At 40.0% G+C, this 26,523-nt stretch overlaps 3 protein-coding genes across 9 annotated transcripts in view; 2 read left to right on the top strand and 1 right to left on the bottom strand.

The window, feature by feature from the left end:
- Nucleotides 1-2,086, top strand: part of FHL2 (four and a half LIM domains 2) — a 43,417-nt gene extending 41,331 nt beyond the window's left edge. For all 5 annotated transcript variants that reach the window (XM_050978055.1, XM_018908932.3, XM_050978039.1 and 2 more), the window contains exons 5-6: nucleotides 294-480; nucleotides 1,217-2,086. In XM_050978055.1, coding sequence (XP_050834012.1) covers nucleotides 294-480; nucleotides 1,217-1,368 — 339 coding nt within the window. In that variant the 3' untranslated portion in view covers nucleotides 1,369-2,086. The remainder of the gene's footprint in view (nucleotides 1-293; nucleotides 481-1,216) is intronic.
- A 2,043-nt stretch (nucleotides 2,087-4,129) lies between these two features.
- On the bottom strand, nucleotides 4,130-12,656 carry C1H2orf49 (chromosome 1 C2orf49 homolog). Its single transcript, XM_009085428.4, has 4 exons — nucleotides 12,462-12,656; nucleotides 10,425-10,591; nucleotides 7,703-8,075; nucleotides 4,130-5,693 (listed from the first exon to the last, which is right to left on the bottom strand). Exons 1-4 carry the CDS (start codon nucleotides 12,597-12,599, stop codon nucleotides 5,637-5,639), a joined length of 735 nt encoding a protein of 244 aa, XP_009083676.3. The 5' UTR covers nucleotides 12,600-12,656; the 3' UTR covers nucleotides 4,130-5,636.
- A 3,229-nt stretch (nucleotides 12,657-15,885) lies between these two features.
- Nucleotides 15,886-26,523, top strand: part of TGFBRAP1 (transforming growth factor beta receptor associated protein 1) — a 36,765-nt gene continuing 26,127 nt past the window's right edge. The window contains exons 1-3 of one of the 3 annotated variants that reach the window (XM_050972023.1): nucleotides 15,886-16,014; nucleotides 18,748-19,449; nucleotides 26,239-26,433. In XM_050972023.1, coding sequence (XP_050827980.1) covers nucleotides 18,765-19,449; nucleotides 26,239-26,433 — 880 coding nt within the window. In that variant the 5' untranslated portion in view covers nucleotides 15,886-16,014; nucleotides 18,748-18,764. Of the gene's footprint in view, nucleotides 16,218-16,241; nucleotides 18,155-18,747; nucleotides 19,450-26,238; nucleotides 26,434-26,523 lie in introns of those variants that run through there. The other 2 variants (XM_009085427.3, XM_050972028.1) reach the window with 2 other exon arrangements.

Genomic DNA, 26,523 nt, shown 5'->3' with positions numbered 1-26,523 from the left:
ACAAAGAGTAGCTTGAAAAACAGAGTACAACTGAGAGTGAGATTTTACAATATATGCAGAATAAAGTACTTTTAGCATGGGAGTTCTTCTTATGAATAAGGAAATTACAATAAAGCCCTTGCATGATTTTCTCAAGGTCAACACCAAGCAAAATTATAATCTTGCTGTTGCTAAGCCTTCTTCCCCTCCTCCCACCCACAAAAATCTCATCAATCTTCCTCTTTACCAAATCAAAATACAAACTTGCCACTCTTTAGAAAACACTTTCTTGTCTTTTTTTTTCCTTGAAACAGGCTATCACCACAGGAGGCGTTACCTACCGGGAGCAACCGTGGCATAAGGAGTGCTTCGTGTGTACTGCGTGCAAGAAGCAGTTGTCTGGACAGCGCTTTACCTCCAGGGATGAGTTTGCATACTGCTTGAGCTGCTTCTGCAACCTCTATGCCAAAAAGTGTGCTGGATGCACAAACCCAATCAGTGGTAGGTCTCTCGTGGCTGGTGCTTTTACATTTTGTGGCTGTTTTGTGTGTTGAGTTGCTACTAAAGACAAAACTAAAAAAGTTTGACCTGGTACAAGAGATGCCCAACTAAGTCTTTTCATGGAACTCCAGCTAGTCATTTTCAAGGTTAAGCAAAAGACAATTACTACTAAGAGATGTTTTTCCCTTTCTTTTTTTATGTTTGTACATCTTCAATACACCTGATGATAACTGCCATAGCCTCAAACTCTGGAATGCTTTTTTACTAACCTGCTTCTTTTCCTGAGGCATTCTTCCTTCAGATCTATGAATCAAGTCATGACACATACAGACTTCTTTTTTAATTATCTAAATTGCACCTCTACAAAGCATAAATTAATGTGCTCAGGTGCCATAAAACATTCAGTAAAAAACTACCGGAATTCTGATCAGAGGCAGGCGCTTCGCTTTTCTTCTGCTGCATGTTGTAGGGCTACTCCTTGGAAGTTCATTTCTGCCATTATCACAAGGGATAACAGCCTTGCTCATTAACTTTGCTGAAAGCAACAGAAGTATTTGAGGATGAAAATATCTGTCACTACAGAATAAGGGTGGCAAAATTAGCACAGCAACAAACAGATTTGTCACAATGACATTATTTCACTGCTGTATGTCAGATCTCTATGTCAGTCTGCATGACCTGATGGCTGACCTGCTGTTGTTTTCTTTTGTAACAGAACAATTTTGCTTTCCAACAGGACTCGGAGGAACCAAGTACATCTCTTTTGAAGAACGGCAGTGGCATAATGATTGCTTTAACTGTAAAAAGTGCTCCCTTTCATTGGTGGGTCGTGGCTTCCTCACAGAAAGGGATGACATCCTTTGTCCTGAATGTGGAAAGGATATTTAAAGCTCAAACTAAGGGGTGAGGAAGAAGGGAGGAAAGCCGTGCTTGCAATATATAGTCTGAAACACATGGATGTTCAGAGCTAGCTTTGCCACTCTGTGTCTCACTGTACTATTAACATTTCTTAACCTTTTACTTTATACTCTCCAAATCTGGAGGGAAAACAGCTTGAGAATCTCTAATAGCAGCGTCAGTGTTTAAGATTTCTACCAATAACAAAAACTAATGCAAAACCCATGATGTAAAACTATTTGGCTGTTTTTGACATAACATACCATTCTTAAGATATTTCTTTCCTTAAAAATATTCCAGTTACGAGCAAGTGATACAGTTCAAGGATGACAATGGCCACACACATTAATAGGTGGATATTCAGGGTGAAGCCTTCTGCCCACTGAAACCAATGGTAAAGGCCATTCAGTTCCAATAAGGCTGGTGTGACCACTGTGTTCTTGAGCTATGTGACAAGTGTGTGCTGTCAAGTCTGTAGAAGGACTGCAAAAGTAGAGAGTGTTTCAATGTACATGGATTTGTGACATGCCATAAAAAGATAATGATGAAACAGTGGAAGTGGGAGTGCTTCATGACAGGTACATATCTTATTGCATGTCTAGCTGATCATTGTGTGAAGTACAAGTTCTGATCAACAGTGTCAGTATTACAGTTAGCTGACATTACACAGCACATTGTATTTTTCAAAATAAAAGTGTTTAAAAGAAAACTGCGATTGTGGCTTAATTGTATTTACGTAATATTTACAAAAAATGTTTGCACATTCTGAAGAAACACAATGCATACAAACACAACCTTTTTTGCGCCTAATTTTGAGGGTTGTGACGTTTAGAAGGGCCCTGCTATACAACATAGTCTTTTACTAATTGAAGTCAGTGGGAAAACTACCAACAAAAATGAACAAGTGTGTGAAACCACACACTCTACTGACTGCAGCTGAAAAAAATGTATTCATAGGCTCTAAACTCAAGCCCAAAATATTTTTCTTCTCAGCAAGCAAGGAGGTCAAGACAACTCTAAAGACATCCATCTATCTTTGTAAAAGTCAGAAGTTTAACTTCTATAGTAGGGCATCCTTTAATTTTGTTCTCTGTTGGGATACACAATACTCTTTCTTGTAGCATAATTTCTGCTAAGTTTGCTGCAGCAGCACCTGTCAGTAATAGCATGCTGGCAAGACAGTAACATCAAAAGGAAATAATACAAAGGAAGATAAAATTTTTACCAAAGCAAACTGTGAGAAATATGGCCATGTTATGTGATGCACAGTCCCAGTACACCTTCCAGATGGGATTCATTTGTGTTCAGAAAAAGGAGGAAAGAAATATGTCACACCTCCAACAGAAATCTTCAGATGTGAAATTAAGATTTAGGAATATACTTACTCTGTGTGCTACTGGATAGGGATAGTTTGCTTCTAGTTTCTGCCACCACTCTTGAGTTTGTCTCTTAGTACCAAGCGCAAAGTGCTCACAGGTCATTCCCCTCTCATTAATTCAACCATCTAAATGGATGTATCAGATCAGATTTAGTTTATTGCACACTATTTGAAGAACTTGGCTGGCTGACATTTTTGAAGTGCACACTGTGCTAATCAGAACTCGGTGAATGACTAAATTCTATTCCTTGGTGATTTCATTCTATTTTGAAAGCTGCAACAATAGCCACAAAAATCCCTCTTTATCCACACCTCAGAGAGAAGGGCAAACACCTCACCCTCTCCTCAGGGGTCTGCCAATCCCCCAGGACACTGCAACTCTGCTCTAGTGCTTTGCTGAGAGAAGAAAGATTCCTTTGAGCTAAAGGGATAGTGCCCCTGTACTTGGCACTGATGAGAAGCCACATTTTGAGTCATGTGCTCAGTTTTAGGCCCCTCACTACAAGCAGGACAGAGGTGCTGGAGTGCATCCAGAGAAGGGCAATGGAAGGTGCTGAAGCTGGGAGTTGCTTAGCCTGAAGAAGGCTGAGGTGAGACCTTACACCTCTCTACAACTGCCTGAAAGGAGATCATAGCAAGGTGGGGATTGGCCTCTTCTCTTCGGCAGCTTGTGATAAGGCAAGGGGAAACAGCCTCCAATTTTGACAATGGAGGTTCAGGCCACGTATTAGGAAAATTTTCTTACTCGATGTGGCAAAGCAGTGGAACAGACACCCAGGGAATGGTCGAGTCACCCACCATCCCTGGCAGTGTTCAAAACACAGACATGGTATTTTGTGATACAATTAATGTGCTTGTATTGAAGGTTGGACTTGATGATCTTGGAAGTTTTTCCCAGCCTTGATGATTCCAAGAAGGCAGTAGGAGCAGCACAGCTTGCACCTTGCCTCCTGAGTGCTACAACAGATAGCAAAATGGTCCCAGCTTTGGGGAAAGGTAGGTGAAACATGGAAGGCTGGAAAGCATCCCAGCCTTGAACCAGGACTGCTACCATGCAGGAGCAGCATGATGCTATTATTCCAGTGTAGTTCTGCATACCCCTCCTTAACACATACCAACACACACATGCTCCTAGCAACCGGAACTGCACAAAATACATCCTAGACTCTAGACCACTGACAGGAAGCCAGCCACAAAACAGAATTCCCATCACACTGTTACACAAGTGCAAAAACCAGCACTTCATGTGATACTAACTGCTGCTACAGCTGCAAAGCAGCCACTTTTACCCTTAAAATGCTGATTACATGAAGTCCACTGAAATATAACTGTATAAAATGAATAAGCTTAATTACATCACAAAAACAAGGCAGCACTGTTTCATTTGCTTTTAATTTAATTTATTTAAATAGGATAAGGCTACTTAAAAGACAAGTCTTTACATAAAAAAATGTACATTACATTAAAGTTTGCTGTACTCAAGTACAAAAACTGCACAAGTGTTTAGTAAAAGGGAGAGAACACACCATTTCAAAACACACATTCTTACCATTTTACAGCATTCGAGAAGTGCCTTTTACATCATATCAGTGAATGGAGACTTCTGTAAAGTAAAGAACTAAGCTACAGTTTTTGGTTTCAATATAAACCTATGTTAAAACTGTAAACAAGCTTTCTGATCACTACCAAACTTCTTTCACTGGGTTAACTAAGTGGATTCAGAAGTTGATTCTCTTTTTGTTTTACCAAACCTGGGAGCATTCTTATTATTCTTATTTACCATCTGTATCTAAAACTGATCTAAACTGGCTTCACCCTGAGCCAGTGAGTTTTAATAAAAATATTTTCATTAACGTAATTAGATTTTTGCCCTGTGAGGCAATACCAATAACCCAGATGAAACACCAAATTTCACTGAAAACCAAAATCCATCTTAAATTATCAAAGGAAGGGAAAACAGGTTGGAGGGGTTTTTTTCTAGAGTGCAATCAATCACATGTGTTAATGCTCTCAAGGATCTTCTGTCTTCCCATCTACATCTCTCTTCAACTGTCTGTAGGCTGAGAAAGCACTGGTCTGCATTCCATTGGTTTTCCCCATATTTTATAAATAAGCATGATTGTAACCAGGAAAACAATCAAATTTCCTACACTGGCACATTTTTACACTTATGCATGTCAAAAATATGCCTGTGTACTTAAGAGAACATGGCACTAATCCATTCACTACTTCCTCTCGAAGTTTCCTATCAGTCTAGTCATGTATTTCCATCTGTGCATTCCTTATTTCATATATCAAGAGAAACTTCAATTTGAAGTAATGCTGTTAAAATAGTTCATCTCTTATTAGCAACCTAACTTGCACTGCAAATTCTACACTCCTGTGCAATAAAAAGGAAAAAAAAGTTCTGTAGACTATCTTATCAGCAGAATGGTCAGTTTTCTCAACTAAATTAATTACCTTTTTAAAGCCAAGAAGGCTCTAGAGATCACTCTAAATTTCAATTGCTATTTTAACTATTAAATCAGATGTGGAATAAAACTGAATCTTAGTGAAACAATGTGTGAATCACAGTGACATGGAGGAGATGAACTATAATAATCTTGAAAACTAAGAGTGGAGGGTTTAGTATAGTGTAATATCACCACCTTTTAAAGAAGTAATTAACTACTTGGTGTACAAGAGTGGACACTTTTAAGGTGACTGGTGATAGTAACTCCAGCTTTACAACAGGGAGTTGTTAAACTTGTTAAAAGTTCACAGCAATCTGAATATCTGTAAATCTGTAAATTTTAAAATATTTTATTTCAACTGTTTAAATATGACCTATCTATTTGAAAATATGGAAGTAATATTTATGTTTCGAGCACCATTAGCTACTTCATGGCCATGTAACATGCTGGATTTTCTTCTTTGCTTCTGAAGGCTTTAGGTCATTCTGGAATACAAGAAAATATATAATTATTCTTAGAGATACTGTGAAGATAGGAGTCAGTCATTAATCTGGCATATTTCAATCTGGTACTATTACAGTGTTCAGCTGCAGGCTACTACAACAGCTTTCTATTGCCATCTTGTGGATAAAGCTAAATATCACAGAATTTTTCTGGTGAAGATAAAAATAGAGCCAATGAATTTAACTACCTATAAATTATACATGTGTTTTGGTTTTCAGCAACATACAATTAAATATTCTTAAATATTCAAAAATTTATTTCAGTTATGCAGCTTAGAAAAAGGTACATACTGGAGTTTCAAAACATATTTCTGAAGTTATTTCAGGTTGTCTTCTTAAAATACTTGTTGAAATGGAATTGTATAAGGAAAATTCCCTAATACACAACTAGGAAACCAATTTATTTTTGTCAAATAGTAAAAAATGTTAAAAAAAGAAAAAGCATATTTGCTCTTCCTTTGTGATGACCAGGATAAAAAAAAGAAAAATAATTGCCAAAGCCTCAGAGGAACTCATCTTTCAAGCCCCACTGCCCAAAGAAACTTGTAAAAATCAAGAAAGCCCAAAGCAAAGAAATGGCAGATAAAGTGGTAAAATAATTCCCTTTCATCATCTTAAGTAATAATAAAAAAAAAAGTGAGAAATTCTTAGTTTAAAGGTTCCCATAAGCAGAGAAAATACAGGTATATGAGTTTTCAAGAGCATACTGCAACACACTGGTTCAGGGAGCACAATCTAGAGATTGCTCCTCTCTTTAAAAGAGATACTGTAAATATCTCTTTTTTAAATTCCTGTAAATAAAATAAACATTTTTAAACTAACACTTTCAGTGTTAGTTTATTTACAGGAATACTGTGGACTGCAACTATTGAAAGGTTTAAGGGAATTAGACACAAAGATAATAGGGATAGTTCTGTGCTATTTATTAATTTTTTCTTGAACGTCAAGGAAAAGTCACTTGCTTGGAGACACAATTGTCTTTACTGTCATTACACTAAAAATAGATAAGGCTTTACAGCTATCTGCCAAGTACACTAATTCCTCCTGACAGCTTCACTTTCTATTCAATAGCACATTTAAATTAAATACAAAGAAGCTGTGAGGTGTATACTAAACAAGTTTCAAAAGCTCTGTAGGTTCAGATCTGACCAATACTTAGAGTTCTAAATACTGAAAGAAGTACTGGTAGTAGAAAACACACCTCTCAAGCATAAATTCCATTCAGAGCCTCAGCCATGATTCTTTTAAAAGCTGCCAAAGCTGTCTTTCACAATAGCCATGTGTTTTGGTACTCATGTTTAATAAAGGTCTGATGGAACATACCAATCCATACAGCAGAATATTACCTGCATTCTTTCATTAAAGGATTTTTTAAAAATATGTTAATATTTTTCCTTATTATTATTAATATGAAAGCTTTATTGCATCTCATGAGACAATATTGAGAACACAAAGTTCAGTGTCATGTCTTAGGAAAATGCTAATCAATGTAACTGCATACAGTATATCTAAAGCTCCCCCTGCAGTTCAGAAATATCTGAGAACAGTTATTTCTATTACCTCCTTTGAAGCCCAGATTTATGCCAGATTGGAAATGTAAAACTCCTTCATTTGTATCATGAAGGAATACAACACAAGTGTTAAGACCTATGTCTGTATTGTGGCATGTTTTATGGAGATGGGCCATTGCTCCTTGCTCATTGACAAGCCCTGTAATCACACCATTGCCAAAACTAACCACTGTTCTTTGTCCCCATCAGGCAGCTACACTACACCATTACCTACATAGAAGCTTCCTATGACAAGAACAAATTTCTTTCATTCTGGTATTTCCCAAACTAGCTACACTTTACTAATACTGTTTCTAAATACTCTACCATTACTCCAAAATAAAATCATCCTGAAAACTCTTGCAAGGCTCTCACTCTGGCTCCTGTAAATCTCAATTTAAAAAAGAGAAAGCTGCAAAGCAAGATACTGCACAAACGTACCGGCAAATCAGATTCCTCTTTTGGAACAGACCTCTTTAACTTCACAACAGTAGCTCCTGCTATTGGAGACAAAGGGTAAACCTTCAGACCAGTCAACACACTGCTGTCAGTCTTTGAAACATTGTTCTGCTGAGCCTCATTATTCCTTATTCCCAGCTTAGCGTCCTCTGACAAACTGGAGGCTGAAAGGTATGTTGAGGCATTGGAAGGAGCTGATAATCTCCTGACTGTGTTGGTGGTGCTTCCAACTGGAGGAGGCTTCAGGCGATCGGCAGCTCCATTCTCCGTCTTTTTCACCTTTATGCTGGTACTTGTCGAATTGCCATCGAATACAATCAATGGCCGTTTCCTTAAACCTTCCACTGTCGTAACACTGAAAATACAAATAATAAAATTCACAGAAACGTAGGTTAGATGATCAAAACATAGCATATCTATGACATGAGTAGCAAAAATGATTTTTATCCTCCCTGAAGAAAACATATATCCCAAAATATTAATATTAAACTCTGAGATGCTCCAAACTTAAATAAAAATAAATGTACTTATATACACTTACATATACTCAAATAAAAATAAAAAGCAATAAAAGTCACTTCCAATATATAAAGGCACAGGGGACTGTGTGAGGACCAGTGCTCCTCAGCAAGAAGAGTTGTGTAAGGAACTGTCTAAGCATACAATTATAGCTGTACAACCAAAGGCAGTACCCTTCCACCACTGCAGTTACTCTAGAGTAACTACAGAGATGATAAGTGTGAAGTATTTCAAAAGATGAGTATTTAAGGAAGGGTGTGCTGCCTTACCTGCAACAACAGCATCTCATATTCTGATACTTCTCAATTTTCCTGTTTCCACTCTTATTCAAAACCATAATGTTAAGGAAGTCCAAAAGATTGTTAGGTAAGGAATAAAAACACTAAGCAAAAACCCCACACTTATTTAAAATAAGTCTTCTTTGAACAGGAACACTAAGTGGATTTAATGACATTTTTTTAATAGTTTGTGCCTTTAAGCCTATGTGTAGTCAGAGAAGACCAGTTTAGTAACCACTTATTCATTAAAAGGAATATTATCAAGCTAATATCAAAACAGTATTATCAGAAAACACTTTGACTGAGAAAAAAATAAAGTACAAAGTCAACATAACTCCCACTATATTAATTCAGAGGTTTAAAAATGCAATGCTCAAGAATGACAAAGAGAAAGTGTTTGGAAAGTGCAGACTTAACAAACAAAAAACCCAAACCACCATTAAGAGATATAATATTCCTGTTTAAAAACTTCAATTTTCAGTTTTGATAAAAAGCTCTTTTGCATCCATTTCAGGACACTAACAGTTTCCTACCCAAACACTAACCTCATGATTCCATCCTCAAGTCCACAGATGTAAACAACTGAGGCACTCTAACCTCTTATGCACATGGAAAATAAACTGGACAAAAGACAGCTCGGTGTTTTAGCCACCGCTACAATTTTAAAAAAACACCTAAAACCTAAAAAAAATTTAAAAAACCCCAAATCACCTGACAGAATTTGTTTAGCTCTTCACAATTAGAAACCTCAGCAAAGCTAAAAGAGATTCAAGAGATCAACAAGCTGTAATACTGAAAAACTACAGGAATTTCCATACATCTTTCCTTAGGATTTACTGCTGAACATATCAGAATACCACTCATACATGTCACATGTCAAAGTCTTGGGCAGGTGGAAGGTTGAGTGAAGAGATTCAGTAAAAGAAACTTTTGAAGAAGATTTTGCTTTCTGAGCAAATACAAACAGAAAGATTTTTAAAACAAGACAGAATATTTATTTCAGAAAGCAAATGCTATTTTTGAAACAGACACACAAAATTGCTGCAGCATGCACCCCTCACTCTAGATAAAGTAGGCCACCTCTGTCCCCTGAAGAAAGCACAGTTAAATATGCTTTTAGCACTTTCTTTAAACACGGCAAACATGATTATTAATTAGCAATTATACAGTGAAATGAAAAATATTTCCTTTCTCCTCATTATAAGGTACCTTGAAATCTACCAATAACTCACCATCAACACATGCTGGGGAATGAAGGAACAATACCAATTCTCTGGATCAATACAGACCGAGAGTGAAGGGATTGAGAGTAGCCCTGCTGAGAAGGACTTGGGGATATAGGTGGATGAGAGGCCGGACACAAGTCAGCAACATGTGCTTGCAGCCCAGAAAGCCAAACATGTCCAAAGCAGCATGGCCAGTAGGTCAAGAGAAGTGATTCTGCCCCCCCGGTGCAGATTCTGATCTGGCGAGTGCTGCATCCAGATCTGGAGTTTCTGCAAGAAGGACATGGGGCAGCTCCAGAGGAGGGTCATAAAATGATCATAAGGAAAGGCTTGAGAGAGTGGAGGCTGCTCATCCTGGAGAAGAGAAGGCCCCAGGAAGCCTTATAGCAGCCTTTCAGTACTTAACAGGGAAGGATAAGAAAGACAGCTCTGTAAAAAGAAGCCCTATAAGCTAGATAGCACTAATAACATTTAAATGACAAAAGAAAAAAAATTATCTTCCCTTTTTTTCTATTTTTGCAGTAGTAGAATCTAACACTTCTGACACAGGCAAGCCAACACAGCATTCTCTGTAAACTGTAACAAAATCCAGAATCTGTACAAGCTTCACTAATCAGGCAAAGATGAAACAAAATGCATTGTCCTAAATTGTCCAAGTCTGGCCCAATAAAGATAAATTACCTTTTCTTCTCACTTTTCAAGTCATTTTGCTGTCTTTTCTTTTCCATCATTCTGCCCCATCTACTTTTTGGCAAGTCACGCTGAGGCAGGGGAATGGCATGCTGAATATAGAGATCAGTGAGCCCATCTTTGTCCATCTTTACATCATTTTCACCTAATATATTTTTCTGTGGGGAACAGAAAAAGAGATGTTATTTTTATGACAAATTCAACATTCAACCATCTGAGTGGCATAATTTCTCTTTTAAAATCAACTGTAAAGTATTGTATTGGGCCAGGGTTCCAGAAATAAAGGGGTGGCTGGGATGATCAATTTGGAGAGATCATGAACTGCTCAGTGCCAACAACAGCCTGGTCTCCTACCTTCCTACTGTCAACTTCCTTCATTTTCTGTGTGGATTACACTCAGCCTGTCCCTTCAGTGAGGCAATGGGAAACACAAGATGTTTTGGTCAGTGCATAGTGGTTTCTTTTTCCACCACTGGCAAGTGCATTTCTTCAAATGTCTCCACACGTGACTCTTCCTGTGTGTCCTTTAGTCTCCTGCCCCCAGTGTCTGCTGCTCTTTAAGTGCATTTGAGCAGAGGTGCCGTCAGCAACTCTGCTTCAAATTCAGGGGTGTGATGGGCTGCTTTCTTCAACAGTGTGAGATACATGGACCCAGCTGTGACCAGTACTGGGCAGTCATTTACCTTTACCCACACAGGCCAACCCTGTAGCCTCTCTCCACCCAAAATACTGCAAGTCTTCCTAAGGAAAATAGCAGCCAAAAAAGGGAAAAGTTATGACAGACATACTGTTGTTGATGGCTGATGTTTTCATGCACTCTTAAACGTGCTTCCCTGAATCCAACTACAACACCAGAGCTCTTTTTCACATGACTAGAAAACAGACAACTAGAATGTAAAACAAGTCAAACTATTATATGTAGAACTGTGTTATCATCCCCAGTTCCCAAAGAATAATGGAGATAACTTTCATTCCAACATGAGGAATAAGTTCCTTAGATTAAAGATGGCAGAGCACTGGAACAAGATCCCCAGGGAGGTCGTGGACTCCCCCTCTCTGGAGACATTCAAAACCCACCTGGATGTGTTCCTGCATTACCTGCTCCAGGTGACTCTCCCTTAGCAAGGGGGGCTGGACAAAATGATCTCCAGAGGTCCCTTCCAACCCTAACTATTCAGTGATTCTAGGAACCACCAGTCAGAACACCAGTTTTATTTCTAATCATGTATTGGGTTGTGAATATTGAATTTCTTGGTATGTCATGCCAAATTTATGAAAAACTCCACTAACATCCTACAAATTGAGGTCATCGAGAGCAGGTCAAGCCTCTGTCACTAACGATTCTGGCAACACTTTATGACTTCTGATGTTGGCCTGAAACCTATATGGCCATATAGGCTGCATGGACAAAAGTATATGAAAATTCTTTGAGCTTAAACAAAACCCTGAAACTTTAATTACTGTTGTTTCATGTACCTGAAATTTTCAGCCAAGGCAGTAGCTAGTATTCCAAACAACATCAACTAAAGCTTTTTATGGTCCTAAGATGTTTATAATGCACTTTCAAACTCAATTATTTTCCAATTATCAAGTATCAATATTTACGCATTAAAGCATTTGCCTGACTTATTACATAGGCTGCATTTCTTTAACTCACAGAACTATCAGGGTTGGAGGGGACCTCCAGAGATGATCTAGTCCAACCGACCTGCCCAGGCAGGGTCTCCTAGAGCAGGATACACGGGGTATGGACGTGGCAATTTTAAGAGTTTAAAGCTCATCCTTCCACAACCAATTTTGCTGTATGCAGACACTGTCTCGATTTGGGCAAACGGCTTTTTAGCAGCCTCTTTGTTCAAGCACAGCCCCTTTGCAAACACGGAGACATCTCCCGCGCCAGAGCCTCCTCTCTGCAAGTTCGTGGTGTCCAGAGCACCGACTTGGTGCCTGCTCTTCCCTGAAAGCCGTGACTCTCTTCGCCCTGCCTCAGGGGCCGCCGCTCCGCCCGGCCCGGCTCCCCGGACGCACCTGCTCCAGGGTGAGCCGCAGGAATTCCTTCGAGAGCAGCTCCGGATGCAGTAACAGCACCTCCGACTCCGAACGTCCAGACCCGCACTCCTCCTCTCCACCGCCGCCGCCAGCCCCGGCTCTTCCCTGAGCCGCCATCTTCTTCCCCCGGCGGCCCTTCCCCGACTCCCACAATCCCGCGCGCGGAGGGAAACGCGTCTCCAGAGCAGCCGCGCGCCGCGGTGGCGTCACGGCCCGGAGCGGGGCCGGAACGGGCTGCAGCGGGGCCGGAACGGGCTGCAGCGGGGCCGGAACGGGCTGCAGCGGGGCCGGAACGGGCTGCAGCGGAGAGGGGCGGCAAGAGCCGGGACAGTGGGGCCGAGAGTGCGCCTTGCCGGGGAGGCATCGCTCCGCCGGGCAGCCGGGTCAGGGAAAACACGCAGAATCCCACAGAATCACAGAATATCCTGAGTTGGAAGAGGCCCACAAGGATCATCGAAGTCCACCTTCTGGCCCGTCACAGAACAGCCCCAAGTATTGCACCCCATGTCAAATGCTTAAACCCTGTCAGGCTTGGTGCTGTGACCACTTCTTTGGGGAGCCTGTTCAGTGCCTGACCACCCTTTGGTGAAGAACTTTTTTCTGATATCCAACTTATACTGCCTCAGGCCATTCCCTTGGGTCTTGTCACTGGTCACTAGAGGGAAGGGATCAGTGCCTGCCCCTCATGAGGATCCTGTAGAACCATGATAAGGTCTTTTCTCAGTCGTTTCCACTTGGACAGACCAAGTGTCCTCAGCCGCTCCTGACACGGTTTCCCCTCACGGCCCTTCACCCTCGTGGCCCTACTTTGGATGCTTTCCAATAGCTTTATGTCTTTTTGAATACTCTGGCACCCAAAACTGCCCCCTGCACTCGAGGTGAGGCCTCAACTCAGAGCAGAGTGGGACAATGCCCTCCCTTGCCTGGCTGGTGATGCTGTCCCTGGTGCCCCCCAGGACAGGGCTGGCCCTCCTGGCTGCCAGAGCACTGCTGGTTCATGTTCAATTAGCCATTGACCCCTGGGTCTTTCCATGGCACTGCTCTCCAGCCTCTTGTTCCCCAGTCTCTCCATGCATCCAGGGTTTTCCCATTCCAGGTGCAGAATGCAGCACTCGCCCTTGTTAAACATCATACAGCTGGTGATTGCACAGCTCTAATTTGTCTGGGTTTCTCTGCAAGGCCTCTCTGCCCTTGAGGGAGTTAGGTGTTGCTGATAAGGTGAGGTCATCCCCCAGCTGATAGCATGGAACATGGAACCGGGAGAACATCTGTTTTATTGGCATTCTGTCATCACACCAGAGTATGAATACTTTGTGCTTCTGCATGCCGGAACTTTGCTATGGAGTTAAACACGATCTCTGTCCTGCCCATAGTTGTGACACCCACTGGTTAACACTGCTTGATAGGCAACGACAAAAGCTGCTTTGTAATTCCAAAGTACAATAGCTGCCTCCCTTTGGAGTCTGTTCCCCACTTACATGTTTAAAAGCAGAATAGAGAATTACAAATGGTTACATGTGTAAATAACCATGTAGTTTTTTACAGCATAAAATTACAAGGTAATTTGAAGTACTTGATCCATTTTACAGAATTGCAAGGCACAGGCAACAATGTAACACAATAAAAGTACATCCACATGGAAGGAGTTGAAGATGCATGACTATGTATGTCACTAGAGCAGCACTTCAAAAGGCATAAAATTTTCAAATTTTCAATATTTAAAAATCATTTAAGTGTACAAGGAAGTAGTAACATTATATCACACTTCAGCCAATTATGACACAAAATCAACTGAACTCAAGTAATCTTGTAAATGAATATAGCTTCTAGGGTGAATGTTCAGCCTGGATTTTGGTGTTTATTTCAAAGAATGAAATTACTTTCTTGTAAATTACATGGATCACCTCCCTCTTCCTAAAGAACTTGTAAGTTCTGCCTCACAGAAACATATCCTTGCTAACTGAATTAGTTGTGCTGATCAAGATTTTTACCCTGTGATTTTCTTATGTTACTATTTACTTTGTAGGCATTTAGGCATTTGTACCCAAAATTACAGTTCCTCTTTGATTAACCAAAGCATGTCCCCTCACAATAAAGTTCTGAAAGAGACGAAATGCAAACAGTCTGATAAAAACCCGTTTCTTTTCCAATTGCTGTAAAAATAATAGAATTTTAATGAGCTATTTATTGTTTTCATAGATTTGTTGTCCCAAAATAGTTTCTTCCACCCAGTGAGCAAGAGGCCATCCACACAGAGAATTGAGATATTTGAATTCTTTACAGTTCTATGCAGAAAGGTGTGCTGGGCAGCAAATCCACAAAGCCAGCATGATGACCATCAAAACTTACCATTTACATATTTTGGCAGACAAAGGCATTAATGTTCGTTGGCTACAAATTACATCGTTCTTTAATTAATTAGTCCTCTATTGGTCAATGATTCCCTCACTTCTTATGCTGATTAGCCTGCACAGTCTTCCTCTTCTCTTGAGCCAGTTGGTTTCTTGGGCAGTGATTCAGTGATCCCTCCCGGAATTACCTTTTACCCAGTTGGAGCTGATTCCAGCAGAGCTGATGAGCAGACTTTGTTAGTTTCTTCCTTATCTTGGGAATTTTGCCAAATGTATTTGTGGCCCACAAACTCTGCATTCTTTGTGTCCACTATCAGGATCACACCCTTCTCACTAAGCTGTGTAAACCTCCTCCTAGGTCACTGAGGCATGTCAAGCCCTAAACCTCAACAGTGCAATTCTACCAATAAGTAATTTATCTTTTTAATGTTAGATAAATATACATAATTCTCAACTATTCATTTATATAAATAATAGTAGTAGTATAAGTCTCATAATATATGAGAATTATATAATATACAAAATACTATATACAAACAGCGTTATTGTCTCATAATAGATATGAGACTTTTACTATTATAAAGTCAAATTTGAGTGAGAACACTTTCTGGGAACCTGAAAAAAGCATCTCCCACACACACACACACATATATATATATACACACACACACACACACACATATATATGTGTGTGTGTGTGTGTGTGTGTGTGTATCCCAAGGCTTTGGACTCTCTTATGTATTCATTTTAAATATATATACAAATAAATATTAGAAGATAGATAGATAGATAGATAGATAGATAGATAGATAGATAGATAGATAGATAGATAGATAGATAGATAGATAGATAGATAGATAGATAGATAGATAGATAGATAGATAAAAATAAATGCATTAGTCTCTTCTCTCGGCTGCAAAGTTGGAGAGCTCCCCGAGACAGACCGGGGGTGCATTCCCGGCCGGTGCAGCCGGGCTTTCCCGCACGTGACCGGACGCGGCCTCTCGCCGCTGCCCGTGCTCGGTGACGAGGGCCGGAGGCGGGGCCGGCGCCGCACCGGAAGCGGTGCGTCCCCCCCGCCCGCCGCCGGCGGATCCCAGCGCGCCCCGAGGCGGCCCCGCCGCCGCCACCGAACCGCGAGGCCTCGGAGCGGCGGGCCCGGCTCCGCCGTGCGCCGGCAGGTGCTGCGGGAGGGCGGCGGGAGAGGCTCCGTGTCCGGGCGGGCGGAGGCGGGCGCACCGGGCCGGCCGGCGGCGGGCCTGGCTGCGCGCGGTGTGTGTGAGGGGACGGGCAGCGCATGCCCGCCCTCCCGGGGCTCCGCGGCTCGGGAGAGTTGCAGACACAGGTTAATTCGAGCCCGCGCACGGTGTAGGGGTGCTCGCAGGTGAGGGAGCGGTGCGGAGGTGAGGGAGGCAGGGTGTTGCTCTCCAAGGCAGGGAGAGCACAATGTAATGCAAGGTTATTGCTTAACTGGAGCGGGGGAGAGCTGCTTCCCACTTCTTGCAGGAAGTGAGTGCGTGCGGGTTATTATTGCGCTTAAAAATCAGTGTCTACTACACTGATAATTTTCTTTACTATTGCTTTATTTTTCTCTCACAGGAAAACATCCCCATTATCTTGTTTTCCGGTCTTCTTACATCTAAATGTAGTATAAGAAATACTATCTCTAACTATGGGGTGGCCTCTTGCACTTCAAAGGAACAGCATGTTCTGTAGAACCTGTTCCTTTGCAGTGCTCACTGGCCCCTAAGGTTTCATTATTGAGAACAAGAGAAATACTAAAAAAGAGGCTATGTCCAGGTCATGCATGTTGGCACTGTTTGTTCCTAAAAGCTTTTTCTCGCATCTCTTTTTTATTCTAGAACGAATGTTTTCATTTCATTGTTACCAGACTTATGTAGTCCTATGGATTTTTTGTTCTTTCTGTTCAGGAGTCATGTATCTGTTAAGATTTCTTTCATACTTTTAATTCCCATCAACTTTGATTTAGGAAATCCTTTTGGACTTTTTAACACATCTTGGTCAGGAGTAGAATTCTGTGTTTCTCTCAGTGGCACATATTAATATTTTTACTTCAGGCTGCAGGAGCATTAACTGAGCCCTTGGCAGCTTCAGGTATGAAAGCTGCCTGACCCCTGCCTACGGTAGTTTATCACTTCAGGCTACAAACAGGCTCTTAAGAACTGTTGGGGCTGTTTTGGCAGTCAACCTTTGGACAGTCCTCTCTAACTTAAAATGCTGTGTTTCTTTTGATCATGTTGGAGAATAATGTGGCTGTGTTGCTGGACTTGCATTATCATTTTACCCTCAGCTATTTCTCTAGTGCTTCCTGGGTTTGTTTGGTTGTTTTTTTTGTTGAAGGTCATAACACTAATTTACACTCCAGGTGAGGATGGAACTTGAAAATGTCATGGAAGCCCAAACTAAAATCTTTTTAACTTCTGGTAAAAACCCAAAAAATGAACTCTGAAGTATTTGGCACTAACGCTTACTACTGTATCTTGGGAAAATGGTTTGCTTCTAGCCATAATCTTAGTTTTATAAAATTTTATTTTATGATTACCTGCAAGTTTTGTACCTTATCTTTTCTAACTCTGTTATAGAAATTTTTGACATAGTTTTTAGTGTTCTCATGTAAAAACAATGGGTTTTGTTAGATGTAGTAATTGGAAACTAAATTTGTTTTTAATTTCAATTTTGTTTACAAATTGAGCGTGTTGTTGATGTTGGTTTCTCTCTTGGTCCACAGAGATTTAATTTGATGTTTTGTACCACCACTGTACAGTGTGGAGCAGAAGTAATTGTGTATGTTTGAGATGTTTAATGTTGAGCCTGTGTTGGCTAAGTGACCATTACAGACCAGTCATGACAAATTAAAAAGTGATTAAACAAGGCCAGCAGTTGCTCATTTGCTCTTCTTTGGAGTGTTGAGCACAGTTGTCTGCTGGTTTCTTACAAAAATAACACAAGTCTGGAGTATAATAAAATTGCATGGATTGTTTTTAAAACAGTATTATCTGCTTCATAAATAGCATCTGTCCCTTGACAGTGCTTGATTGGAGAAGGGTAGGTTTAGTTTGTAGAATAAGTATTAGAAGTGCTGGTTAGCACTTGAAGACAGGCTTTTGGAATTATTGTGGTAGGGAAGAACAGAAACACTGAATTTCTGTGATACTGCATCTTGAGCTTAATGAAGGCTTTATGGGTCATGCACTCTGCATACGTTAAGAAAACCCAACAAGCTACAGCATACGTTAAGAAAACCCAACAAGCTACAGACCCAAACCAACAGCTTTTGTTATGAGTTGGATGATATCTTGTGTAAGTTATTATTGAACTGTCTTGGAAAGTATGTATTTCTGATTGCTGGAGACGAAGGAATGTAAAATATGTGTTAAAATGGAATATACCTGTGATATTTTGTGAAGGGGCTGTGTATTATTAGGCCTACAGTGGCATGTAAAGCAACATGACATGTTAACCAGTAGCACTAAATGCCTTGCAGCCTCTCAGGAAATCTAAGTCCTGAAGCTTGTCTGTTTTCATGTACAGGTGATAAAAACCTGTGCATGACAGGTTTATAAGTAACTAAGTACTGGCAATAACCTCTTGTAGAGCCAGTGTCTGAGAGAGCCAGTAACATACTGGTTACTTGTGGAGAAAGCATTACTTCAGAATAGCTGGGTGCTGTTGTGAATCTGTTTCAGAATAGGTTAGAAGTGGAAGCATACAATTTGATTAATTTGTTGTTATTAATGTGCTTGCTCTGGTTTGTGTAGTTGGGTTAGAAATAGAGTATAGACTATTAAAAATGTACTAGTTAAGTTTTTGTATAAGTGGATGTTAAATTGCTTTCTCTGATATTTGATTCTATGTGCAGAGGTAAATAGTAGTGTTTTTTTCTCTTTAATTAGATCACCCAGAAGACACAATGAGCGTTAAAGCTTTCAAGCTTGTTTCTGCTGTTGAGCGGGAGATGTTAATGGGAGACAAAAATTACATCAACATTGAGTGTATTGAGTGTTGTGGGAAGAACCTCTATATTGGAACCAATGACTGCTTTATCTATCACTTCCTGTTGGATGAAAAGGTATCCACAGCTGGAAAAATAACTTTTGCTGCCACCAAGCAACTACACAAATACCTGGGTTTGAAGAAGCCTGTGAGCGAGTTGAAAGCAGCCTCTGCCCTCACGAGACTGCTCGTGCTTTGTGACAACACGATAACACTAGTGAACATGATCAACTTGGAACCTGTCCCTACTGGTGCTAGGATCAAAGGAGCTGTGACATTCACACTGAATGAAAACCCTGTGAGTGGGGATCCTTTCTGCGTTGAAGTTTGCATTATCTCGGTCAAGCGTCGGACCATACAAATGTTCATGGTGTTTGAAGACAGAGTCCAGATAGTAAAGGAAGTGTTTACTCCAGAACAACCCTGTGCTGTGGCTGTAGATGGTTACTACCTATGCCTTGCCCTGACTACACAGTATATAATTTTGAATTACAATACTGGCGTCTCCCAGGACCTATTTCCTTATTGCAGTGATGAGAAACGGCCAATTGTGAAAAGAATAGGCAGACAAGAGTTTCTGTTGGCTGGCCCTGGAGGCCTAGGTGAGACTAAGGATTTTAATTTTTTGCAATTTTTATAACTTCTCTTTGTTTCTCTGAATTTCTGAAGCAAAGCTTTATAAATTAAGTGTTATGCGTAATAATGATGATTTCTTTCACAGGTCTGTATTGGAATGCTGAGATAAAAAGTGGGGGGGTAAATTTTTGATACTTAGTACTATTATAACTCCATAATACTATTATAACTAAAAAATCTCACTAAGTGTTTTTTTATTAATGCACAAGATTTTATGAATATTTTTATTCTCATGATGTATTATGAGATACAAAGCTTGTATCTTGCAGCCCCTAGCAAAAAAAATTGTTGGGTACCAAGTGGAATTTCAGAGATTGATAGACAGTCTGTAGTGACTAGGGGGACTGGGTTTGTGGATGTTGCTACAAAATTGTTCAATTAGTGTAGTAGATTTAATTTTTTTTCCTCAGTTGCTATTCAGAGCATCTCATATGGAGTCCATTTTATAGATTTTAAGAGATTCGTAAGAAGGTGCTGCAGTATTAGTAAGAAATTTTAATGGAAGTAAGTTGCATCCTATCTCCTATAATAGTAAATGCTGTCCTAACTGTAGGTGTTAGCAGATACTACCCAGTTTTTACACTCTCATTTTCTTAGTATTTTTCAGCTCTGTGTTAGCAGAAAATTATCGTTTAAGTATTGAAAAACCAAAGTTAAATCATGTGAAGTCATGCTCTTGTCTAAGAAATGACTGTATGGACTAGTGTAATCTATCTAAATGGACAATATGCTGTGAGGTCAGTAATCTTGAGCTTTTTTTGGAAAAGCTGCAATGTCCCAGAGCTGACAGACCACAGGCAGAATGCTTTCATGCTGTTTGCCATATGACTCTGCTTTCAGGAGACACTGTTTATGAATTTTCCCTGAAACATTAGGAATAGCATGGCACAAAGTTCACAGCTATTTAGGTTCTTAATTTGGGTTTTGGTTTTTTAATATAAATTTTAAAGAAAATCAAGTGTGTAATATAAATTCCAAAGAAATTCCAAATCATTGTTTATGTTGAAGCTTTGCTTTGTGAAGCTTTGCAAGATGTACATCAACTCACCACCTTTTCTCTAAAGAAGTAGACTCTCAGTAGAATTTGAGTTTATGTGAGTAAAAGATGTTCCAAGATGAACTTGAGTTTTTTTTTGTTTTCAGATACAGTGTTTTTTAAGTCATTTTGGCTGCCCACTTCCTATTAAAACTCTAAGTTCTTTTAAATATGGACTTGCATTTTTGGACATTAACTGTTATAGTAGTGCTGGGGAAGTTAAAATTTGTCAGCTGATTTTCTGAGAAGATTCCATTCTTACTTTAATTTTAAAAAAATTTTAGGCATGTTAAACCAGATTCTGTTCCAGTAATTTCTCTTTACTTTTTTCTTTAAGAATATAATTTCAAAAGCATAATTGTATTTAGTTAGGAATCAGAATTTTATTTAGTCTCACTTTTGTTTTTGTCTGGTGTACTGTAAGAGAGATACATGAAGAGAAGGTTACTTATAAAGTGCAGCATCCTTGTGTAAGTAGAATGTCAGATATGGGAGATCTTAAGCAAGTGCACTTGTGCTGCTGTAAACATGCTATAAACCACTCATGATATGGGCAAAGTCTTTCTTGTACTGCCTCAGAGACCTTTTAGTGTATTTGCTATCAACTGTACAGTTTTTCCTTGCTTAATTCACCTTTTTTTCATCTCCTCTTTTCTACTTCCTCCCCAGTGATGTTTTGACTAAGTATTATTCATCTTGCTGTTCCTCCTTGGTACAATTCCTAGTGTATTTAATATTTGTCTCTTTGAAGTTATGAAGATGGTTGGGCACCTTTATAGTAGATAAGTGTTGTGTATCTTGGTATCTCAGGTGGGCCTCTACTGTGAAATGCATGGACTTGAAAAGGCTTGATGTAAATCTTCAGTTCTAATTTTGTTTGCTTTCATATGTCTCATTGATCAGGGCATGCTGGTTTGGCATGTGGTAGAGCATCTATGCTAAGTTCAGCCTCTTTTACAGAGGTGGAGATATTCTGCATTAATATATTTGGCTTTAGAGTGTTTGAGGTGACACTTATTTGTATTAATTTTCTTTTGAGTTAAGACTGGAATTTAGATTGGCAAAAAACAAGTGCTTTAAATTATAATCAATGTAAAATATCTCTGAGTTTGTGTATGTAACCTTTTTCTTTATTTGCACTTTGGATTTTAAACTGATTGTTAGAATTGTTCATAGCAGATCCTTAGCCATTTGGCACTTTGTTGTCTTTACTTGCAGTTAATATTTAGTGCTTTCTTTCAAAAGTAGGAGGAACTTCATTTTTGGTGCTTCACTAATTAGTTAATTTACAATTGAAAATCAGTCCTTTCTGATATGTATGAAATTGCTTACCAAAATTCAGTTTTTTAGTTTGTGAAGCTCTTTTGTTTCATGGTTTATTCAGATTTCCTGTTGTACAGAGGCTTTAAGTGTTTAAAATTACAGTGGACGCTTCTTGATATTGGCACAGGATATGCTTCCCAACACCAGCTGGAGCAACTCCCCCAAAAGGTCTGAGGTATTGACTCGGACTGAGCTCCCAGTGGAGGGTGCAACTCCTCACACCATGGGCTGAACAGAGTGCCTTCTGCCTCGTGCTGAGACTGGACCAAGGAAAAATACTGGCCTTTCCTGTATGTGTGCTTGGTTGAGAATTTCTGTTGCCAAGTAAATGAGATGTAGTGGGAGGTCAGCAGAGTACATGGTGCTAGAGATGGCAAAAAGGAAATTGAGCCCAGGCATGAGGCTTCAACCTCCAGCTGTACAGAGGGGAAGGACAGGCTGGGTCTTGGCTGTTCTGTGATGTCTGACACAGGAAACTCATGACTTCTGATAATGGGAAGAATTCTCCTTCTGTACTTGCTGATCTACATCTATATAATATGCTCAGTGCTTACAGTAGCAGATGAAAAGCAGGAAGTTCTGTCCAACAAATCATCTGAGCCTGTACAATGCAGTAGCACCAGAAGGAACTGGCAAATAATAGTAGTGGGAAACTACCTCATATTAGAAATGGGGGTTTTCTCATCAATGCTGCTGGTAAAGAAACATCTTGAGGAGGAGTATCTTGAATGCAGATCACCAATGGATTGTACAGTTTTTGGTGATGGGTTTTATTTTTTAGGACTATGGATCCTTATTTAAGGAAGAGATGGAATCCACCAGGTCAAGTGAGGCAAACAAGATGGTTTTGCCATCTTGACTGAGCTTTGTGGTGAGTTAGATTTAGGTTAGGCATGGTGGTAGGCTGTGTTGGCAAACAAATCAGTGCAAGATGGGGTGATGAGAGACTCCATAAGCAGCAAACAGAGCTGAAGAAGTTCTGCTTCAGGCATATGCAGAGAAAGAAGTTTTTACAGAACATTGTGTAGTGGAAGCTCTCTCACTTTTTCTGGGAAATCAGCACAGCCGTGTTTTAACGGCTGAGATGGGAGTTACCTTTTACATGGGAGTAGTAGAAAGATGGGTGGGGGGCCTTGGAACAAAGGACGTGGCCAATAAGAGTTTATGGATTTGGGTTAGAGAGCAAACTAACCTGAGTGAGCAAACTCATTGTGATAAGTGCCTAAAGCAGATCACTTCATCAGGAAAAAAACGTAGGTAAGACCCTCTTCAGGTAACAGGAAGAAATCTGTATTTGCAGGCCCTGGTTTTTAGGGTGCACTTGAACCAGTACCTTCTAAAGGGGCAGCACAGCAGCAGACAAGGAGGCCAGGAGTTTTCCAGAGTGCAGATAGTGGCTGAAGAGATGATGAAGGGGTGTGCTCTGTTGAACATCAGTGTGTTATCAGCATTGTTCTACTCAATCCAAAACACCAGCTGCTAAGAAGAAAATTAACTCTGTCCAGAACCAGGGCAGAGGCCAATGTCCATCTGGCATTGACTGTGCTGAACACCATGAAGGGCAACAAAAAGAGCTTCTACAAACATATTAGCAGCACAGGAAGGCTAGTGGAAGCCCACTGTTAGATGGGGTGGAGGGCCTGATGCTAAAGGGCATGAAAAACACTGAGGTACTTAATGCCTTCTTTATGTAAGTCTGCTGGTATGACCTTCTTTCATGAATCATCAACCCTTAGGAACAGTGGGAAAATCTGCCCTCAGCAGAGAAGGATCAGGTTATGGGACAAATCCATGGGACCTGATGAGATGTTCTCATGAATGCTTGAGGGTGATGGTCAATGTCATTGTGAGGCCAATTTTTTATCTTTGAAAGATCATGATGAACAGAGGATGTTCCTCAGAACTGGAAGAAAACAAACATTTTCACTCCTGCTTTAGGTGATCAAGAGAAAGGAACCCTACCCTGATCCCTCAGGAAGGTGATCTGAGAAAATCCTGGAAGCTGTTTCCAAATATACAAAAGGCAGAAATATGATTTGAAGTAATCCATGTGGATTTAAAAAGGGGAAATTGCCTAACCAGACTGTCTTCTGTGATTGAAGGCTAGCTTGGCGAATGAGGGGAGCTGTAATCCTGTGAAGTTTAGCGAGACTTTGATGCTCTCTGCTATGACATCCTGTGTAGACAGAGGAAGAATGAGGTGGAGGAACAGCTGAGGTGTATTGAAAGCTTGGCTGAAAGATTTGTAGTCTGCAGTGCAGAGTGCAGGTGGAGGCCAGCCACTAGTCTTGTACCCCAGGTGGCCAGTGTGAGATGAACACTAACATCATTTTTGCAATGTGGCTGGTAGGGAAGGGCACACCTTCAACAGTTTGCAGATGATACAAAATATTTCTGTATCTCTTGGTGCTGAAAACAGTGTAGCTTTGTTTCTGGTGACACTTCTAATCTGTAGGTAGCCTATGCAATTTTTAATATGAAATTGATTGCCAGCCTCATCTCAAATTTCATCAGGTGAATTCCTGTACTATAAAAAGGCTGTGGTTCCTGGTTGTAGTTATGTTTATTGTTATCCTTAGGGGAGAGCTGGATGAAGACAGAAAATGCATCATTCTGCCACAGAAGCTCTAGCTATTAAAGGCAGAGGGATGCAGAGTGACATTGACTGGAATGCATACCATTTCACTTCCATAAAGGATTTTTTAAATTACCTAAAAAAGAGCTTTCTCATTAAAAAAAAAAAAAAAAAAAAAAAAAACAAAACCCAAACAAACAGGGATTTATAATTATTTGTGTTAGAACATCACAGAAATAGAAAAACCTAGGAGTCTTTCAAATATAATAAGCCCTAAGTTTACTACTGTTAGCATGTATTTAGTACAGGTTTTCTTACATCTTTTGAAGCAGGGTTATATCATGGAATGACAACTGAAAGCCTTTAAAACTGGACAGTGCATTTTGCCTGACATAAAATTTTACTACCTAGTCATAAGAATATCAATGTCTATAGAGTAAATTAGGAATTAAATATTACAACTTAGAAATTTTCTGTAAGGTGCTCTGGTTGAAAAGCTGATCATTATAGTGAAAAAGATCCCTTAGTCAAGGGGAAAGGGCTGATCATTTGAAAGCCACTGTAAGGCATCCAAAAGCTTGGACTCTACACTGTAGTTCTGTAAAAGTCTACAGTCTTCTGTTTTGTTTTCTCTGTTTTACTTTTTTTTTCTTTCATTCCAAGAAGGTCCTTGTACCCAGCTCCCCTTGCCTCATTATCCTCTGTTTGGAAGAGATTTTGTAAATTGAATAACATAATCTTTTAATCTCTTCTGTTCTTTAGAGCTCAGACTTTTTCTGCCAGCTGTCAAGTGGCTCACTGCTGCCAAAGATCAATTTTCACGGGCATGTCTTTTTAATGGCCTGAGAATTCTCCGTTTAAGGGGTATGAATTCATATTTAGAACAGAAGTTTACACTGTGCTGGTAAATATTTATGGAACTAGGCCTGAAAATTGTGACTGAAATTTCTCTTCAATTAATGTCTCAGAATTGGGAAATATCTATATGAATAGAACCAGTGGCATGTGGTCCTAAAGCAATCTGAAAGTTTATTTAGCTAGGAGAAGAATGGAGGACAGAATAGACATGAGGAAAGGTAATGACCTTTTCAGTGTTAAAAAACACCCTGCAAATTAACTGAAACTTTAATCTGGTTATTCTGAAGACAGCAAGGAGTTACCACTGTAATAATAGAAAGTCTTTACTCTGTGCTGCTTTATACACAGCCTCTGCATTTTTTCAAATGATTGAAAATGCAGGTGCTTCACAGGAAGTGACTCACCCCAAGGAGCTGGGCCTTTGTTCTCTGAAAAGGTTGGCTGTAGCAAAAGTGAAAAAGTGTAAGTAAACAATTGTGTCCACTAAAGTGCTCTGTAGTCATTGGACACTACAAGAACAAACATATCTGCATTGCCAGATAGGTCAGGTGGTGCAAGTCTGCAGCTCTTACTAAGGCAAGATTGTTTGAAAGCTGGGTCTCAACAAGTGTTTCTGTTCTGGTATGAATTCAAACCAAATGGCATAATTCCTTTAAGAAAGCTCTTAAGTTTACTAAACTTGTATAATTTTTGCTAGTTTGTGTCAGTATTCATCTCTTATCTGGTTTTGGCATTGTGTCTTCCTGTGCTGAAGAAGAATGAAAAAAAAAAAAATTGAGCTGAATTAACCAACATCTCTGTCAGGTCCAGGGAGGTGTGATGTGTTGTCGTCATGCTGCCTTGATACTGCACCTGCTCTGAGACTTTCCATTGCTTTCCCTTGGTACCCTGCTTTGAGTTGGGAAGAACAGTCTTCAATCCTCAACTAGCATGAGCCTCAAGCTTTGTTTTCCCCTTTTTTAGGCATGTTTGCTACTGTAGATGGGATTTCACAGCGCGCCCCAGTGCACTGGTCAGAGAACGTGATTGGGGCAGCTTTGTGCTTTCCTTACGTGGTTGCTCTTGATGATGAGTTCATCACAGTGCACAGCATGCTGGATCAGCAGCAAAAGCAAACCCTGCCTTTTAAAGAAGGTCACATTCTACAGGACTTTGAAGGTATTAAAAAGGACACTTTGTTGCATCAATAAGTCTGGAACAACCACTGAAGTCTCTTGGGTTTGTTTTTTAAACAAAGTGTATAACAAG

Source organism: Serinus canaria, chromosome 1, assembly GCF_022539315.1.
Source record: "Serinus canaria isolate serCan28SL12 chromosome 1, serCan2020, whole genome shotgun sequence".
Classification (NCBI taxonomy): domain Eukaryota; kingdom Metazoa; phylum Chordata; class Aves; order Passeriformes; family Fringillidae; genus Serinus; species Serinus canaria.
Note: the sequence above shows the minus strand (reverse complement) of the source record. Positions and strands in the feature narration are given on the sequence as shown.

What these genes read in the sequence shown, in the direction of transcription:
- C1H2orf49 (XM_009085428.4), bottom strand. Translation starts at nt 12,599, where the DNA reads ATGGCGGCTCAGGGAAGAGCCGGGGCTGGCGGCGGCGGTGGAGAGGAG. An exon ending in TGCGGCTCACCCTGGAGCAG is followed by an intron (nt 10,592 to 12,461) that starts GTGCGTCCGGGG and finishes TGTTCCCCACAG; the next exon opens with AAAAATATATTAGGTGAAAA. An exon ending in AAGAGGAATCTGATTTGCCG is followed by an intron (nt 5,694 to 7,702) that starts GTACGTTTGTGC and finishes CTTGTATTCCAG; the next exon opens with AATGACCTAAAGCCTTCAGA.